Below are 19,696 nucleotides of genomic sequence, written 5' to 3'. Positions count from 1 at the left end.
GGATCTAACTCAGAGTGAGCAGAAAGGAGAAAAACCTGGAAGGATGTAAAAGGAGGAAAATCTCTGTCCATTTCCCAGCCGAGTGCACAGGATCAGGCACTGAGCACTGGCAGCCCTGGCGTCCCTGCCGGCAGTGCCAGCAGGGATGAAAGGCCCCTTGTTTGTTGACATCCTCTCCAGCCCTATTTCTGGAGGAAAATGTTTTCCCAAAGGTTTGAGGTGAGGAGGAGGGGAACTTTGCATCAGCTTTCTGGCATGATCTGTGCTTAGGTCACCTAGCCCTGGCTGCAGCTCCAGGGTGGGAAACTGCCTGGGCACAGGGAAACTTGGAAAGCAGAGGGAACGATGCTGGAAATATTGTGACTTCTTACCCCAAATCACACAGGGAGAATCCCTGGCATTGGCATCACCCTCTGATGATTCAGCCTTGTCCTGAAAGACAGCGCCCAGTTGCCAGCATCCAGCAGGGTGACAGAGGCACGGGGGATGGTATCTGGGGGTTGCTGAGCCTGGTGAAGGCACCGGGGAGCTCCCAGCCCCAGAAGTAGGGACAGCACTGCCCGCCAGCTTCATCCAAGTTCAGCTCTTCCCTAGGGATGCTGCTGTGCTGCTTCTCCGTGTTGGGCGGGCTTCATTATTTGGGGACACTGCACTGACACATGGCACTGCACAGCCCTGGGGACGCTACACAGCCTTGGGGACACTGCACTGACCTGGGGACACTGCAGAGCCTCCGCCTGGCCCCCTCCTCCCTGGGACAGGGGTTCAGCACAGCACATCGGGGGTCACCTCAGAGCTGCCAACCCCAAATACTCCTCCTGTCAGTGTCCCCGGTGTCACCCCTGCCTGTGCCATGGGGGTACAAAACGTTAATCTTCCATTCCCAGTTGCTCCCAGCAGCACCCCCAGCAGGTTAGCACCATGGTGACACTTCTTGCAGGGATGCATCCATCCCCATGGATCTGGGGACAAACCAGACCAGTACTGTGTGTCCCTCAACCAGGACAGCACATCTGGGGTGAGGGTAGAGGGTGATGGACACTCCTCTCCAAGTTGCCTCACACTGAGCATGGAGTGATCCTGACAATTCCTCTCCCCAGTGACACTAAAAGCCTGTTAAAATAATGCCCAATAAGGGAATTAAGCTGCTTAGATGTGTGGCAGCGAAAGCAGGAGAGGGCTGGCACGGCGCAGGCTGGCACGGTGCTGAGGGTGGCACTTTGCAGGGTCCCCCTGGAGTTTTTTTGAGAAAAATCCCCCAAATCCTTCTGGGAAGAGGAGCTGGGTGATGCAGCAGCCAAGGGATGAGCTGGGGATAGTCTCTGCCCAGACTGGGGAGGAATCTGAAGGGGTCTTGACCCAGCAGCTGAACTGAAAATGTTCATGGAGGAACCTGTTGGAGCACTGTGCTGTGCTTTCCACCACCTTTTAAACCCCTGAATTGTACTTCCAAACCAATCACTTCAAAAAACAATAAAAAGGGGTTTTGTTGCAGCCAGCGTATCACAACAGAACTGTTCCCCGTTCCCTGTGGGTCACCGTCCTGCTCCGACAGTCCCAAAGCCCATCCGTGCCACCTCCTCGGGTGAGCCCTGGGGTTCATCCGGTGCCACTCCCGTGCTTCTCCACCGGGATCATCAATGCACCCAGGACCTACCGCGCATTGCGGGCACGGCACGAATTTCGCATGAGCGGAGCGGGACGGACACGGGGGCTCCACAAAGGCTCCTTGTCCCCGCGAAGGGCTGGCGCTGGCTCGGGGCAGGGCGGGGCAGGCGGGCGGCACCTCCCGGGGGCTCCTCCCCTGGGGAAGGGGCTTGGGGGAGCCTCCCGGGATGATGGAGCTGTCTGGGGAGGGATGCAGGGAGGAATACGTGGATGGTGTGCATTCATGTTGTGACCAGGTTTGGGGACAAGCAGGAATTGGTCTCAGGGCTCTGCATGAGGACAGTTACTGACAATTGCCCCTCCAGCACATCCAGATCAATCCCACCTGTCCAACAGGGCTGAAAGGGAGGAAAGTTAGGCCAAGGACCCACCACTGCTTCCCCGAGCTGGGGGGGACCTGCCTGGCACTGACAGGGCTAGGGGTGCAGACAGGGACACAGGATGGGTTTGGAGGGGGCATAGCACCTATCATGCATGGTCTGGGACTAACCCTGCACCGAGGGAAGAAAGGAGGGACAAAGGGAAGCAGTGAGGAAGGAAGGACAGGTGTGCAGACGGCACTGCCCCATGCAGCTGCAGGGATGAAGCCAGTGGCAACCCATCAGGACCAAGCTCCATCCCATTCCCGAGGTGCAAATCCTTTCCCCTAACCCTTCCCAAGCATCTCCTCCCACCGTGAGCACTGGCAGATGAGCCTGCAGTCCCCTGCCCTGTGCCATCAGCCCCCGACGGTCTTGCAGGAGCAATTGAGTTAAAATGAAGTAATCACCTTTCAAGTACAGTCATTTGCAGGAAAAATATAGGCCTTGCTGTGATTGCAAATGGTCTCCACTGCAACCATACCTCCCACTCAAGAGAGAGAAGTTTTCAGCTCCGGGGTGCTCAGTGACAGCAGCCTCAAGTGCAGCCAGTGTGGCTACATCACATCTTATGGCTTCTCCCAGGTTGGGGGTAAAGAGATGGGATTTGGGGCTTTGAATTCTTAGGAGCCAGCAGTACTTTCAGGAGGATTCTTTTGCTCTCAAATATCTCTGTGAAATGGCAGGTTGAGGGAGTGGGGCTGCCCTGAGCCCTTATCCCAGAGCCCAGGGATGGGGCTGCAGCACCCACTGGTCCTCCCCAAACCACTGGGCGAGCATCTCCATACTGACCACACCAAAACCCTTTAAATTTTGACTTATTTCAGAATACCATCTTTTGCTGCCAGCACAGTTATTCCTCATTTTTTCCCGTTAAACCCACAGGACACAGAGCCTATCACTCCCAGCAGTGCCTTCCCTGCAACAAATGGCTCTTGCAGAGCTGCTGGGACACAACACCCCACACTGAATTTTAAGCAATTTCACCCTCCAAAAAAATTTTTGCCTTCTGTTTTTTTTTTTCCTCCTTTCCCCTTTACTCCAGTCTCTCTCTCTTTCTCCCATATCCCCCCATTTCTTTTTCTATATCTCCACCTATCACACCCCCATCCAGCTCTAACAAATCTCTGCTATTTTCTTAAATCATCTGCCTTTTGCTAATGCCAAAAGCCCTTTTTCTTTCTTAACAGACAAAATAGATTATCTCATCCTGCTGTTCTCCTCCCTGTCTGTCCAGCCCCAAGTGGTCAGACGCCCGCCGCGGTGCCATGGCCGGATGTAATAGGGCTATTAGATGAGTTATCACAGCCTGAAAGGATGAAATAACTTCTGTGCCTTCATCCAAATAAAACTCCCTATTCCTGTTCAATGCAACAAATGAACAAGAGTTCCCAGGGGAAATAGCTAGGAAAATGTTAGAAGATGTTACAAGGTGTTCGAAGATGTTATTTAAGATCCAACCCTTCACCAAGCCACCTCTTGGTTTGGGCTCAAAGGGCACAGGGGTTTCTCCATGGGGAATTGGGAAGCCCAAGGATCAGTGCCAACACACAGAGAGAGCTAAATCCTCACCCGGATGCTGCTCCAAAATTTTTTGACTGCTCAGTGGCACAATCTCATCAATGTCCCACATCTGGCTGAACCCTTGGACCACTTACATCCAGCAAACTGCTGTCTTCTCACCCCAGGTACTAATTCCAAGGAGAAACTTTGCTTTTCATCTCAGAAAGAGATGTCTCAAGCTGTCCCTGCATTTCCCAAGACTCCATGCAATGTCCCCAGATGTGCAGGTGGAACATCCAGCCCAGCCCACAGCAGCATCCCCTGCAGCCCCTGCCCACAGCAGCATCCCAGCCCCTGTGGGAGATGCTCTGGAGCTAGCCAGGAGCTCTGGGTGAGCCCTGCAGGCCACCACTGCCCTGGCCAGCCCTGACCTCCCTGTGCCACCAACTCCCCCAGTGGGGTTTCACAGGACTTCCTTAGAGGGATGCAAACCCTCAGGGCCTCCCTCCTGGGCTGGTGAGGAACAGCCCAAGGCAGCAGCTCCACTGCAGAATTTTAAATCCCAGCACTTACTAGGACTCTGCTTGTTCCCCCTCTGTTACCCTCCTAAACCCTCCCATTTCTGTCCTCTCTGGAGTGTGACAGACATGCGGACACCGGCACCACCAGTGTCACCTCTGGGCACACTGTGATGCTCCTGGGGCTGCACCCACAGCACCTGGAGCCACAGCTGCTTCCTGGCCACCCATGCAGGAAAAGCCCAAATGTTTCCTCCATGTCACCTTGTTGTGGGCTTATTTATCTTCCTTCAAGTCATTTTTGTCTCTTTTTTTTTATTCCTGGAATAAAAGGAGTGAGTGTGGGGTAGAAATAAAGGAATAGCTCTGCATTACCTTGTGGTCCCTACCCTGGAATTGTCACATAAACAGTTAAAAATCACATTACTGGGGACACAAGTGTCCATTCCAGTCCCTTCCCTGCTTTTGGAACTGTCTGGGAGCATCATAAATGCTCCTGGAATTTTCGCAGACTACATTTAACCCCAAAATACACCCCAGTACCATGCACCATCCGTCTGTCCACCTGCTCAGCAATTCACCCAGCCCAGCTGCCATTCCAGCTGCTTGGATTTGCCCATCCCTAACCTCGCAAGAAAATGACCTTGATTAAAAACCGACCAGAACCAAGGCATTGGACCCAGCCAGTTCTATACCAAAGCTCTTTGTGCTGCTCCTTCGGTATTGCCTCAGGATGGAGGTTTTCTTTGGGGGGATGTAAATCAGCTGAGGCATTTTGTGTCTCTGATCACATCCAAAATCACAAATGTCATTTATTTTCAGACCTGAGGTTTGGCTATTGCTCAAATTTCTCATAATCATGTCTCAGTGCTGACAGGCTGGAGCCTGAGCACAGAGCTGGCTGTGCAACCAACTCCTTTTAAAATCCAACAGCAAGGAAAGGAGGGAACAGTATTATATCCAACGTTTATTTATTATAATTTTAAATTTGGTTTTATATCTTGTTTGGGTTTATTTTGTTCAGTTTTACGTGCAGGGGAAGTGTCAGCTCTCCTCTCTCTTGTTTGCCCTCCTCTGAGCATCAGCAGCTCTGCTTTGGTGCCTTTTCAAACCCCATTGGGGAAAGGATGCGCTCGGCAGTTTGTGACAAAAAGAGTTCATCGGGCATTTCATGGGAACAAATAAAACCAACTGACTCAGGAATGGACAGAACCCAGACATCCATCAGTTCTTTTCCCAAATAACTGTTCATACTAACAATTTCCTGCAATGACGGGGAAATTTCAGGTCTACAGACAACAGAAGGAAAATGAGAAGTTAAAATGCAGTTTTAAAAGGATAAGAGACACCAATTTGGTGCCTTTCTTCACCTGGGCAACTTTTCAAGCTGTTCCAACAGATCTTCCCTGCCAGGTCACTTGGGATGATGCCTCTAGGTGCCATTGTGGCAACATGGGGCCCAAAAGAAGCATCTCCCCAAAAGCAGCGTCTCCCCTCCCCACCCCGGCTGTGCTCTTCCTCATCCAGCTGGATGATGCCCTGTGGACATCACACCTCACTTCTGAGTCACCTCCCAAACACCAACCTCCGAGACCAGTTCCTGCACTGTCCCAAGCTGGAAAAATGCCTGATTTTTGCATCAATCACCCTGAAAGTCCAGGGATGGAAGAGCTCCACTGCACAACCTGAATATTGGCAGCACAGGAAAAAGCTGTGATGGAAAAAGCAAGGAGCAAGCAAGGACGATGTCCCAGCACAGCTGGATCCTCTCAGCATCTCCCTCTCCTTCCTTATTTACGGCTGGAGCTGAATCCTCCTTGTTCATCTCCTTGGCAGAGGATCAGAACTCATCAATTCTCCATTCGCCACCGAGCGTCATGTTTCTTCCCAGACATTTTTTCTTCATTATCTGACAATAAAACAACTTAAAGGGGGATTAATAAAAAATCAGAGAGGCAAAAAACAGCCACCAGTGTGCTTAAAAAAATAAACCTCTGTGGGCATCCCATCCCACTGCCCTCATCCATCCCCATATAGACCTGGGAGCATCAGGCACACGTTTTGAGGTGAAGAATTCAATAGTTTATGGGATTGTCCAGCTCCATCAGAGATGTTAAATGAGGGATTCAGGGATAAACCAAGGATTATGTAAAGCAGATCTTTAAGGACAATGTGTTTTCCATTCAAAGATTCAGGCATGTCTAACAAAAAGCAATTGATGTCAGAGCAATGGGGCTCTACCAGCAGTGCTGGGTTTGGGGGGAATGAGGCTCAAAATGGGAAAATAACCAACTGAGCTGTTCTTAAGCATTACAAAATGCAGGAGGTGGGGAGGGACTGGCCCCAGGAGCCTGCAATGGACACAGGAGCAGGATGGTGGCTGCAGTGATTGGAAGAGGGAGAAGGAGCTCAGTGCTCGAGGGCCGCCGGGCAGCCCCTCTGCCGCCTTCCCCCATGGGGGATTCTGAGCATCCCCTTCTCTGCCTGCACAAGGAAGATCTTTTGCAGCTTGTTTGCAAGCCTTGTCCTTTTGGTGCATCCCAGCCCTAAAATCCCATCCCAGCCTCCTGACCTGATGTCCAGGGGATCCAACAGGGCTTGGACCACATCTAGCTGCCCTGCAACAGGCACGGAGATGCAACATCAAAATCCCCTCAGAAACCCTTCCCAGAAATCTCTCCAGACTCAGCTTTCTTATTTTTTCCTAAACAAAGCCGACACACCTTCCATTTCTCCACCAAAAAGGAAAAAGGCAATAAATTATTATTCCCTTTAATTAAAAGGGGTGTCAGTCTTATAAGCAGTTAATTAATAATTCCACATTAACTTTATTAAGCACTGGGAGAGCTGGAGGCAGAACAGTCCACACGAGGTTCCTGGAGTCAGGCTGAACCTGCTGGGCTCAACTCCTCCTAAACCAGGAGATAAAATCTCTGTCCTCAACAGGATTTAGGGATGAAATCCCAGCAAATGCCACCCTGGTGTCACAAAGGTGCTTGTTCCCACCCTGCATCCCCTCATGCTTGCAGGAACAAATCCAACTTATCATCAGCACTTTTGCTTTCCAGCCATGCCCAAGTGTAAGCAACTCCAATTAATTGATGGCTGTAAATCATGATATTGTGATAAATCAGAGCTCGTTAACAATAACAGGGGTTAAAGCAGAGGGGAGCAGAGGACAGCACTCCTTCCCCCTGCCAGGTGCTGGGGAATCATCTCCTCTTCCTCCTCTGCCCACCCACTCCTAAACCCTCAAGTGCAAAGTGGATTTTCATGCAATGCTCCTATAAAAAAGTGCAATTCCAGGATATGAAGTAGTCATTAATCACCCGGAAATTGTGCTTGTTACAGGAGAAACATTAACAAAATAATCATAAATCGTCTGCCAGCTCTGATTTGCGGGTGCACACGTTTGCAAGGGGATGGAGAGGCCTCTCATTTGGCTTCTGTAATTAGTGATTAACCCTTTGCCATGCGGGGCAGAGCACGGACACGACCAGCATTCTACACCATGGATTGCTCGTGCATCCCCCAAAACAAAATATCTGAGGCATTCCTGGCGTCCTTGGAAAGCTGTAGGTTTTGAGGTTATTAAAATCCCATTATTTTATTGCTGTGGTTAGATTAAAATGATTAAATGATTGAAATGTCCAGCCATGCTGGAGGCAGCTGGGGAGGCCCCTTCCTGTCTGGAGGTGGAGGTGCTGCCAGGACCTGGATGTGCCCAGGATCCCAAACCAACCAGGTGGGAAAAGGCTGTTTTTTCCTCTGACTCTGCTGTCCTTGCAGTGCCATCACATGGGAGACTTTTACATCCACCTACAAGTGACCTTAAGGCTCCTTATAAACTAAAGAAGTCGGTGAGAAAAGTTCTTTTTAGTCTCTCTTCCCTGTGCTATCACAGAGGCTCTGGTAGGAACACCCCTGAGCCTTCCAAGGCACCCCCAAAAGCAAATCATAACCTAGAAAAGGCAGAAAACCTGTCACCAGCACTTTGGAAGAGAATTTTTTCCAAACCTGAACTCTTCCTTCATCTTGAATCTGAATTCACACCCCAAAGAATATGTTGCTTTCCTTTTTTGTTAAAAAATTATGTGAACATATCAAGCAGCTTGACTAAATCTTCTATTTAGGATCATGACAGTCTTAGGGCTGAGTCACCTGAGACAGAAAAGATCCTGCCCTGAGCACCTGGCCTTGTTTTAGTACCCATCAGTATCTGTCTGTGCTGGATCACCAGAATGGGGCCAGTCTTGGGATGATCTGTGAGGATCCAGGAGGAATCTGTGGGGCTGAACCAAGCAACTCCTCCCTTGGATATCAATCCTTTGCAAAGCAATTCTCTGTGACAGGTCTATCAGGAAAGCAGGAGGCTCTGCTTCTCTTTTCCCCCTCTGATCTAGTCAGTTATAATTGGAAGAGTAAATGAGACCTTTCCTTCAAGATAATTATACAAAACATTGAATTAAATAACTGTCGGGATTTTTTTCCTCACCACTTGTGTCAGGCATCTGTTGTTTTAAATAATCATCTGAAGAACACGTCCCTGCAGCTCTCCCTGCCAGGAGCGTGTCTATCCCAGACAGGGCAGCTGGAAGGCACTGGGTAGTAAAGCAGAGAAAAGGGGCTTTTCTCCCCCAAATCACAGAACCATGGAATAGTTTGGGTGGGAAGAGACCTTAAAGCTCATCCCATTCTACCCCTGCCATGGCAGGGACACCTTCCACTGTCCCAGGTGCTCCCAGCCCCAATGTCCAGGCTGGCCTTGGGCACTGCCAGGGATCCAGGGCTGTCTCACAACGACGATCCTGGAGGTATTTTCCGATCTAAATGATTCCATGATCCAGTGACCACTCGGACCGAGATGCTCCTATGCCCATCAACGATGCTTGCCTGCGCAGAGGCGGGCACAGTCAATAACTTCAGAGCGTTTTGGGGACAAACCAGCGGGAAGCGAGCCCGGGGAGGGCGCGGGGCGGCCCCACGAAGGCCCCGCCCCCTGGGCGCACGAGCGGCCGGGCCGCCTTAAGGCGCGGGGGCGGGGCCGGCCGGGGGCGGCGCCAACCCGAGAGTCACCGGCGGCAGCGCCGGGCTCAGCCGGAGAGCGCCGAGAAGTGCCGAGTTCAGCCGAGCGGAGACGACGAGTTCAGCCGAATGCAGCGAGCGGCAGTGCGGGTGCTGCGCGGGGCGCGGACCCTCCGAGTGCTGACCCCGCCGGCACGGACCCCACAAGTGCTGACCCCGCCGGTACAGACCCTCCGAGTGCTGACCCCGCCGGCACGAACCCTCCGAGTGCTGACCTCCCTGGTTCGGACCCCCCCGGTGCGGGCACGGTCGGCCACGGCGGGGGCCCCTCCGCTCGGGCTGCTGTATGAGCGGCACGGGGAGGCCGCAGACGTCGTGCAGTAAGAGGGGGACACGGGGGTGCATTGCAGGGGGTGCAGGAATGGGGTGGGTGTGAATGTGGGGGGGCATTGCAGGGAGGGGGTGCAGGCGTAGGGCCAAGGCGGGGGCAGGCGGGCACAGCTGGGCAGAGAGCTGGAGCTGCAGGGGTGCAAAGAGGAGTGGGGGTGCTGGCTTTGGGGTGCTGCAGGGCTGCTTTGGGGGTGCAGTGCAGGGGGTCAGGAGTTGCCCATCCCAGGTGTAGAGGGTGGGGATGGGTTGCAGCTCCCTATGGGACCCCTGAACACGCAGGGGACTGGAGGACCCTAGGATGCCCCAATGTTTTCGTGGTGCTATGGTCTCACAGGTGGATGCTGGGGGTGATGCCTTCATATCCCCCACCCTCCTGCTGCTGCTCTGTCAATTGGCCTTAAACCTCGTGTTTTTCTCAAAAAACCTATTCTTGCATCATATAGGGTATGACAGGGAGGTCCTAGCCTCAGCATCGCTGTGCCCCAACTTGACCCTGGGTTGCATCCCACTGATGGGTCTTCCCTTTGAGATCCCAATTTAGGGACCAAAGCAGCATCATAAGCATTTTTTGGGACAACTGCTGATGCTCAGCATCAAAAATCCTGGAAAGGGGAAATTGTCATTTAGTGGAGTTTAAGCCTTTTTTTTCAAGGAAGGAGACTTTGAGCTCTTGCTGCCCCTCTTGATCCAGCTCAGTTCATGCTGATACATTATCCAGGTGCATCCAGACACTAACCCCCTGGTTTTTTTTGGAGGACTGTTGCTCTACCAAATGATCATTTAGTTGTGCAATGGTGCTTGTCAACACTGCTGCTTCCTGAGATTTGCTGTTACTACCCCATTGCTTGTGCAAGACTGGTCTTACTTTGTGCTTTGTGGCTTCTCCTTTTTCACAGATTTCCAGAAATACCCCAGTTTCCCATAATGCTTGAGCGGGGCAGGATGAGCCGTAAAATCCCCAGCCAAAACCGCAGCTTTTTTACACAACCTGCTGAGTTTGTTAAGTTTAGTGAGCGTCTCTGAGCTTGGTGACACGGGATTGTTTTGGGCGGTTGGCTTTTAGCAGCCTTCTTCAAAAATCTGTCCTTCTGTCTAACAGAAATCTGATTGTTTTCATAGGATGAGGCATACGGTGCTGTTAATTTAGGTGAGGTGTGTAGGTGATACAGGCACCCTCCAGCTTCAGCCACAGCACAGAAGACATCAGCAAACTGGTGTTAATGCCCTTCTCCTTTGTGTCTCCCTGTTCAGACTGAAGGACCTGGAAGTGCCCAAGCTGGGGGACTGCGATGTCCACGTCAAGATGTTGGCAGCCCCCATCAATCCTGCCGACATCAACATGATCCAAGGTAGTGTGTTGGGTTAATACTTTGCACATCGGTTCTTGCAGGATGCTCCGAGTTGGAAGGGACCCATGAGGATCTTCAAACCCAACTCCTGTCTCAGAGGGTTCAGAGATGGCTCCTGGTGTGGGGATTGGGTATGAGGGGGTCTCCAGCTCACCTCCAGCTTCCCTTCAGGAACCTACCCCCTCCTGTCGCCGCTGCCAGCCGTGGGGGGGAACGAAGGTGTCGGGGAGGTGCTGGAGGTTGGGCGCCGTGTGAAGGCTCTGAAACCTGGGGACTGGGTCATCCCTGCAGACGCCGGACTCGGTGAGTTCACCTCGGCACTGCTGGGTCCTTGCTCACCCCCCCCACAAAGCATCTTCCCAGGAGATTTTTGGGGTGCTGGAGCCCATGGGGGGTCCCCAGGATTGCCCAGAAAGCAAACCCATGGTCAGCTGCTGTGTGAGCTGCTGTGGAGATTTCGGGGGTTCCAGAGCAAAAGCACAGCTCTCCAAAGCACCATCTTTGCAGGGTGTGGGTAGAGCCATGAACCCCTGCACTTACAGCAATTACACCTGATGGGATGGGACTCAAAATGGGGAACAAAACTCCATTAGGGAATGCTGGGCGAGGGAAGCAGGAGTTGGAACCAATGTGAGACCAATCATAATGAGACAGTGGGGATGATTGAGATGGGGTTATTTCTTACCTGTTTATGTCTTGGTTTATTTTCACCACATGTTTTTATTTTAAATTAATTAATTTGTTTTTATTTTATTTTTAATGTATTTTTTAAAAGCAAGCTCAGTTTCTGCTGCCCAGCCCTAGCAAGTGATGCTGCTTATCCTCCACAGACACAGGAACGTTCTCAAGAAGGATGGGGGTCCCTAGGGAAGGGGCTTCTGTACACAGGACTTACCATGCACCCTAGAACACCTGGAATAGGAGCAGTGGCAATGCCATTCCTTATGCCAAACTTAAATTTAGCAATAATTTTCTTTTCTGTAGCATAGACCCTTTATGGGATGTCTGTGCTATTATAAAGCATTGCAGCAATCTGTGTTTCTCGGGAAACAACCACATTTTGTCCCATCAGCTTAGAGCTTCCCTAAAGACCTGGGATAAAATATTTCACACGGGCAAGGTCACGGTGGCCTCTCACTATAGTTTTCTCTTTAATAATGCTCTGCTGGGAAAGTGTGGGAATTTATTTCCCAACAAATGTCTCCTATGCTCCTCCAAAATGCCAATGGCCTGATATTTGCTGGTTGTGGTTTAGTGTCACAGCTTGTTCTTTGCCTATTTCCTCTTAAAAGACTTTCTGCTAAATGAGAGAAGGAAAACGATAGAGTTAAGAGCCTAATGGGGTATTTTTAAGCATAAAACCACTGTAAATAGATGATAGAGGGTTAAATCAGATACAAGCGTAGAGGGAGTAAAGCTGACTAAATTGGCTTGGAATATATGGGCTCATCCATAGGATGGAGAGTATTTCCATTATCTCTGCACACATACTCAGGGAGCCCCAGTCCCATTATCCCTCTGGGAAATGATTAGGCTTTGCTGGGTGATAAATCTTGGCAGGCAGCGAGGAATCTATTCCTTGCCTCTTGGAGCATTTTGACTCTACCCATATGGGAAGCCATTCCATAATTCTCTCTCCAGGGTGTAGCTGGTTCCCAGCACCTGATGCTGCGGTGCCAAGGCTACAGTGCGAGCTGATGGTTTTCCTTTGCTTTCCCCCCCTGCTGTGGCTGTGCCCATGGTGCTGCTGTTCCCAGGGACATGGCGGACACATGGAGTGTTCCCTGAGGAGATGCTGCTGAAGGTGCCCAGTGACATCCCGATGCTCTGTGCTGCCACCCTGAGCGTCAACCCCTGCACGGCGTTCCGTCTGCTGGCTGACTTCGAGAGCCTGGCGCCTGGTATGGCCCTGCCATAAGGGAGCAATTCCACACGGATTTCCCGGCTGCCTCTGCAGTGGGAATCTGGGTTTGTTCACATCCAGGTGACTCCGTCATCCAGAACGCCGCCAACAGCGGGGTGGGCCAGGCCATCATCCAGATTGCCAGGGCCTCTGGCATCAAGACCATCAATGTGGTGAGGGACAGGTGGGTCCTCTGGGGAGGAGCGAGTCTGGGAGCTGGATCTGATCATCCTGCCCATCCAACCCAGGATTTTCTCCCATTTCCTCCTCTAAGTTGTTCTCCAGCCTCTTCCCTGTTGTCCCCATGCAACGCTGGAGCAGAAGGAAGGAGAAGGGAGAACTCTGCTTCCTGGCTCATCTAGTCCTCTTTTTTTATCTCCTTTTCCCCCCCCCAGACCTGATCTCGCAAAACTGGTGGAGAGGCTGATGGCCCTGGGCGCTGACCATGTCATCACAGAGGAGATGCTGAGAAAGCCAGAGATGAAAGATATATTTAAGGTACCTCAATGCTGATCCCACTGAGAGATGGTCCAGGGCTGTTGCTGCTGTTCAGCACTGTGGGGAAATGCAGGGATGGTGGGAAGGACAAATTTCTCTCTAGATAAGGATTTAGCCCTGGTAGTGGAGGGATTTTGCTGCTGCCACAAGGGAAAGATCACAGATTTTGGTTCCAATCAGATTGGGCTTGAAGACACCTAGCTGAAGGTGTCTTCTGCACATGGCAGGGGATTGGAATGAGTCCCTTCCAACCCCAGCTGTTCCATGATTCTGATGGATTTTAGCTCTACTACTCTCAGCAGCCCTCAGGTAAATGTTGAGGTTAATGCAGATGCTTTATCAAAAACCATGGTCCCATCCCCTAAAGAAGCCATAAAATTTGGGAACCTTTGTCATAAACCCTTGCAGAGCATCCCGAGGCCCCGGCTCGCCCTGAACTGTGTTGGAGGCAAAAGCACCACAGAGATGCTGCGGCATCTGCAGTAAGTTTGGCTGGATGGTGGCTTGGGCACAAGCTTGGGGACAGAAACTGGCAATAGAGGGTCCTGCTCTGGAGTCTGTTGAACTTTTGGAGAGGAAAGATGAATGGAAAAGTGGTTTTGGGGTAACAACAGCGATTTGAAGTCTCACGCTGCTGGGGGTGGTTGGGGTCCAGTTGTGAAGGTTCCCCAGGTCCTGGCCAGGTGTAACTGGTGTGCCGAGCTGCAAATTCAGCTAATGGTGCACAGAAGCAAGAGGAGAGCTTGGAAAGTGGGATCTGAGGGGTAACTGGGGAGCCCTGGGTGCAAGGACAGCCCCAGGGGGGTTGGGGATGACAGAGGAGGAGGTGGCAACTCAGAGCTGCACTTTTGGGACCACCTAACCCAATACCCCTTTTCTTACTCCAGGCCCAAGGGGACCATGGTCACCTATGGGGGGATGGCAAAGCAGCCTGTGATGGTGCCTGTGGTGAGTACTCCCTCTTTAGTCTCCTGTTCTCCATTGCATGTCCCCATCCCCTGTGGCTCTCCCCAGGTGCAGATTGAGACCCTCCAGCCTTTTTAATTTGCCTTATGGGGTCCATCACAGGATAAGCTGCGTCCCATTGCTGGGCTCTTGGCTTTTTATATCGAGGGTTTGGGCTGCCAAAAAAGTCCAGGGGGGAAATGATCCTGCAGGTGCTGAGCATCAAACCTGCCCTGACTCCACACCTTGGAGTCACCTCTCCACATCCCTGGCTCACAACTGGGAGCTCTAACAACAGGCCTTACTGCCACTTTCCACCACTGTCACACACTGGGAGGGGACACACACGTGTCACTGCCTGTGTAAGGGGACATGGGAGTCACTGGATGCACAAGGGGGCATAGGAGTGTCACTGGGTACCAGGAGGACATACAGGTGTCACACATTCCACAGAGTGCCTTCATCTTCCGGGACGTGCGGCTCCGCGGGTTCTGGATGACGCAGTGGCGGAAGGACCATGCGCAGGGTGAGTAAGGGGCTGAGGGACCTGAGCCAGGGGGACTGAGGAACCCCCCCTCAGGGGGGCTGAGAGATCTGAGCTGGGGGGGCCGAGGGACCTGAGCTGGGGGGGCTGAGGGTCTGTCCCCTGCCAGGCATGGGAGTGGGAACAAACCGCACCCAGCACCATCCTCACTCCCACTCACAGAGCCATCTCTCTTGTCCCAGTGATGCCTTTAGAGGCTGTGTAGAACAGAGGCTGGACAGCGTTAAAGGAATAAAGTATGGATTTATTAAAAGGCTTCCTTCAAAGGACACACCTTGGGCAGTACAAGAGCCTGGCCCAGGGTACACCCAAGATGGACCGTGGGTCACAAGTTTTCACACTTCTTTAAGTTTTGGTCTGTTTCCATATTGGGGTTAATTGTCCAATTACAGTCCCATCCTCCCAGTTTGCTCTCCTCAGTTTGCTGTTGTTTGCACTTTCTGGGCCTGAAGCTGCAGTGGTGTCCTTGGTTCTGGGGCTGGAAAAGGATTGTTCTGACTGAACTGTGAGGAGAACTTGCTGACACTTTATATGAAGTTCAGAGTTACAAACTAATGCAGTACAGAATCTGGAAAATAAGAAAAAAAGCTAAAACATAAGGCATCACCAGGGTGCTGAGACACTGGTGCTGGCCTCAGGCAGGGACCATGCCAGGGACTCTTCCTTCAGCCCACATGCCTGAGCTGGGGCACGTCACACTCAGGGACCCCATATAGCCTCGGGTGGATGTTCCCAGGGGTGGTTGATGGCCCTGCATGGCGCAGTGAGAGCTCCCTCCTTCCCGTGCAGACCAGGAGAGCATGGCTGCAATGATGGACGCCCTGTGCCAGCTCATCCACAGGGGCCAGCTGACAGCACCGGCCTGCACAGAGGTCCCGCTTCAGGACTACAGGGCAGCGCTGGAGGCCTCCATGAAGCCCTTCATGTCCTCCAAGCAGATCCTCCTCCTCTGACCTGCAGCTCCTGGAGCCCTGTCCTGTTCAAATGGTTGTCCACAGACTTGAGGGGGGAAAAGACCCTCCAGATCCATTCAATTTCTTTTTTTCCTTTGTTTTTCACATTTTGGATGCCCACTGAAAGCTTTAAAAGCCTCCGCAGCTTTGTGTGGAAGTGCTGCAGGAGGGAGGCTGCATCTCACTGTGGCTGGGGGCAGTTTGGGATCCCAAATGATGGCTCGCTCAGCTCGGGGTGTGAAAAGAGCAGCAGTTCCCTGTCAGATGTGCTTTTGGGGCTGGCAGGGCTGTAGTTATCCCAGCTGGAATGTGGGATGGGCAGGGAAGCCCAAGTTATCTCCCTGCAGCCCTGCTGCCTCTGGGCCAGCTCCGAGTAGGAGGAGGAAGGGGCATGGACTGCCCCAAATGACAAGGGGTGCTGTGGTTGGAGTGGCCCTAGGTGCTGCTGCAGCTCCTGGAGGAGCCCTGGGTCACCCCTGGCTGGGTTTGGCCAAACGCGCTGCAAGGGCCGGAGCCTCTGGCCATCGAGGGCTGGAGCCAGACCCTCAGTGTCCCTGAAGGCCCTCCAGTCCGGGTGTGGGACAGTGACTGTGACACTGCAGAGCAACGTGAAAAGATTTATTATTGAGAACAACCAACAACGTGTTCTTGCTTCCTCCTGTGCTGCTCTTCTACTCTATGACCCCACAAGCTCCCTGTGGCCCCTGCTCTTCCCAGTCCAGCCGTGCCGAGGCCCGGCAGCGCTGGCTGTGCAGGTGCAGGTGGGGCAGTGGCCGCGGGCCGGAGTGCAGCCAGCCGCCGGCCCCAGCATGGCCATCCCAAACCACGGACGGGAGGGGGGCGGCGGCTCAGCCCCGGGCTCCTGCGCAGCCCCTGGGTTTGGCTGCCCAGAGCAGAGTGTGGGCAGTGCGAGCGTGCGGGGCCCGTGTGGGGCAGGAGGGGCGCCGTGGGGCCGAGCAGGAGCGGCCTGCAGGGCGCGGGCGGGGCCGTGTCTGCAGGGCCGCTTGTGTGGGGAGGGCCCGGCAGTGCCCTCCCGGGGGGCTGTGCCGGCCTGGGGGGCTGTGCCTGCCCGTGCCTCGGGCACCGTGCAGCCGCTGCTCGGACATGTCTGGGTGTCCTCATCCTCCTCCTCCTCCGCTCCTGGTGCCGGCTGAGCATCCCACCTTTTCCTTGGGAGATTTGCCAGGATCCCAGTGCCCGGGGGGGGCACAGCCATGGGGTTTGTGCTTTCACCAGCACCCTGCAGAGCCCTGCGGACACAGGGCAGGTCATCCCTCGTGAAAAAGGGGTTGGAGTAGAACAGCAGCTGCAAAAGGCAAAGGAAAGGAGTTGTTTGCTGCAAGGAGGAGGAAGAAATCTGAGAGAGAGCCAGGAGCTGGCTGGAAAGGACAAATGGGTGTTTAAAGGACTGGCTTTGGCTGAGTAAAGTGTTAGGACAGAGCTTTGTTAAGTCACATCCACCCTCATGTTTTGAGCATTTAGGAGCAGAGAAGTGTAGGGTTTTCAAAAGCCAGAAAACTGCTGAAGAAACCCAAAGCCCGCTAGTTTTCAGGCCCCTCAGCGTGTCCAGAGTAACTGACCCCAAGACAAAACAAAGCTGTTGCTCCATCCAGTCTCCAGCCTTGTCAAGGCTCATTTTAGCTGAACTTGAACCTCCCTGTGAGTGTCCCAAGGAAACTCTGAGTACCTTTCCCAGTGCAGACCCAGCTGCTGCTACTGCTCTGAGTTCCTCCATGGAGGTCAGCAGGGGAGAATCCCCTTCCATTCTGCGAAAGCCATGGAACATGAGCTGGAGAAGGAAGCTTCTCATGGACTCAGTTTCAAAGACCTTCTGGGGCCCCCTCCTGCCCAGCACTTCCTTCCTGAAGAGCTTTTCTCCAATCACAATGCAGTTCCCATCGTTGCCCCACCAGATCGACTCAAAACTCTGGCTGCTCAGGATCTCCCAGAGCTTCTTGAGGAAAGAGTCAGTCAAAGGTTTGGTGCTAGCAGAGATCTCTAAGGAGAAAAATTTCATGTTGTGGTCCCAGGATTCATCAGGCCAACCTTCAAGGGCGTTTTTGTCTGCAGGGGGTCCCACAGCAGCATCCCAAGATGGTCCCATATCATCTCTGGGACGGTCAGGAGAAACTGAAGCCACCCACCAAGCTGGATCCTCCAGGACAGAAGCACAGGATGTCTCCTGTGAAGATAGCTCCATTTAGACTTATTTTTCCACAGCTCGGCTGCCTCCAACCAGCTTCTTGGTCCTGACAGTCAGCAGGATGGAATCCTGTGGCTCCAGCTGCCTGGCAAGTTCTCCCGTCTGTGTTCCATCCCAGTGACATCACAGCGTGACACCTGTCTCCTGGCAGCAGGAGGTGGGAGATGCAGAAATAACTCCCAAACCCTGATTTCCCAGAGATCTGTTTGAGCCCAGAGCTGAATCCAGCTGTATTTCCATGTGGAATGTCCGGCCAGCGCGGTGCTGTGTCCCAGTGCCCCTGGGAGCAGTACCCAGGGAGGGATGGGGAAAGGGACAGCATTGCCCCACACCTCAGGTTTTTCATTTGGGACCTTCTCCCCCATGCAGAAATGCCTATAGGGAATGCCTCTGGAATGACCCAGGTGTGTAGTGTCCACAGGGCTGCTTCTGCTGTGACTGTCCCTGGTCCTGGGTGATGTTCTTGGATCCCAGCAGGCTCTCCATGCTGCTCCATAGGATGAGCTATAGGGGAAATGTTCCTCAAACACATCTTGCAATGGAAATAACCTCCCTTGGGTTGGGTTCCTCAAACTTTCTTTGCCTCAGAACCTTCAGAACCCAGCCCAGGGACCTCACTGGGGTTCTCCCACCTTGTGCCCAGTTCCCAACATGCTCTGAGTGGGAGGACCACAGAATTGTGTGGAATTGTGCATGGGTAGAGGAATTGTGAGGGACTGGTTGTGACAGCTGAAGGCTCTTCTGGGATTCATCCTGGAGTCCTGGATGAGTTGGTGGGGTTATGGCAGGGCCTCTCTGGATCTACCAAAGGCCTGGGGGCCCTGGGAGGTCACTCCTCACTGGGAGCTGGCAGTGTCATTCCTGTGCACTGCGTGGGGGACAGCCCAGGAAGGTGTACCTTCATTTGGGGGATTTTCTGGTTCCCCAGAAAAGGAGAAGAGCAGGGCAGGAATGTTGCTCAGGATTGGAGGGAGCAATGTACAACTGCATGTGCACTTGGAAGAGCAGAACTCTCTGAAATTAAATCCCACTGCCACGCTGGCCACTAAATGGATGTGTCAAAGCCATTTCATCCCCCCTAAAACCCCTCACAGAGACCTCCCTTAGCAGAGAGCAGGTGTGTCCCAGGATAGACTGCACCAGCATCTCCCTTCTGCTCCTCCATCCCTAATAAATCCCTCAAGATTTTGTATTTTCCTTCCCCATTCCAGCATTAGAAGCAGAGCCCCATCCTGTGCCTCAGTGCTTCCTGATCAATGGATAAAGTGGGGAAAAAAAAAGCAAAAAAAGAACCAAGAAATCGTTACGAGCACTATTAAGCATGGCATAAACCAGAAAAATTAGTGCAGAGCTTTTATCCCCCATTGTTTATTGGGCTCAGCGATAAAACCCAACATGCTTTAGAGAACTCTTTCACAAAATGTTCCGACCTCTCACTCCTATACCAGAGCACAAAGGAATAAATAAATAAATTTAATTCTCCTTGTCAAATGAGCAAGATCATGGCTGGAAATCCAGCTGCTGGTGTTGCACCTACACAATATTAATCATTTTGGAGGTGATTGTGGGGTTTTTCAGGGGGGTGGCTACTAATGTTGGAATGTTCCAAGAGCCTTTGCTGGGATTTGGTGTGATTTAGGCATCTGACATCTTAACCAAAAGGATAAAAATAATTCCCCAAAACTGACGTTTAGAGTTCAGCAAGAGGAATGTTGTTGCTCACCAGAGGGAATGAGAAAAAGCCAAGTCTGCTCACGGATGGGGAATGCCATGGGGGGACGCCTGGGCACCCCGAGTGTGGGGATAGGCGACCCCCATCCCTGCCTGCCTTTGGGGTC

At 52.6% G+C, this 19,696-nt stretch overlaps 1 protein-coding gene across 3 annotated transcripts; it reads left to right on the top strand.

Annotated features, from left to right (window-relative positions):
- The first annotated feature begins 9,121 nt into the window (after window positions 1-9,121).
- On the top strand, window positions 9,122-19,349 carry MECR (mitochondrial trans-2-enoyl-CoA reductase). Of its 3 annotated transcripts, none has more exons than XM_036397207.1 (10): window positions 9,122-9,453; window positions 10,715-10,812; window positions 10,984-11,115; window positions 12,570-12,713; window positions 12,797-12,899; window positions 13,111-13,213; window positions 13,622-13,695; window positions 14,101-14,161; window positions 14,612-14,684; window positions 17,876-19,349. In XM_036397207.1, exons 1-10 carry the CDS (start codon window positions 9,203-9,205, stop codon window positions 17,977-17,979), a joined length of 1,143 nt encoding a protein of 380 aa, XP_036253100.1. In that variant the 5' UTR covers window positions 9,122-9,202; the 3' UTR covers window positions 17,980-19,349. The 3 variants fall into 3 exon arrangements, with proteins under 3 accessions (XP_036253100.1, XP_036253099.1, XP_036253097.1); XM_036397206.1 differs by having other exon boundaries at window positions 17,726-17,970; XM_036397204.1 differs by lacking the exon at window positions 17,876-19,349 and adding an exon at window positions 15,492-16,310.
- The last annotated feature ends 347 nt before the right edge of the window (window positions 19,350-19,696 follow it).

The sequence above is a fragment of the Molothrus ater genome, chromosome 24, assembly GCF_012460135.2.
Source record: "Molothrus ater isolate BHLD 08-10-18 breed brown headed cowbird chromosome 24, BPBGC_Mater_1.1, whole genome shotgun sequence".
Lineage (NCBI taxonomy): Eukaryota > Metazoa > Chordata > Aves > Passeriformes > Icteridae > Molothrus > Molothrus ater.
This window is presented reverse-complemented; position numbering and strand designations above follow the sequence as displayed.

Coding starts and splice junctions, on each gene's coding strand:
- MECR (XM_036397204.1), top strand. CDS start 9,203: ATGCAGCGAGCGGCAGTGCGGGTGCTGCGCGGGGCGCGGACCCTCCGA. Junction 9,454..10,714: donor GAGGCCGCAGACGTCGTGCA/GTAAGAGGGGGA, acceptor CTCCCTGTTCAG/ACTGAAGGACCTGGAAGTGC. Junction 10,813..10,983: donor CGACATCAACATGATCCAAG/GTAGTGTGTTGG, acceptor GCTTCCCTTCAG/GAACCTACCCCCTCCTGTCG.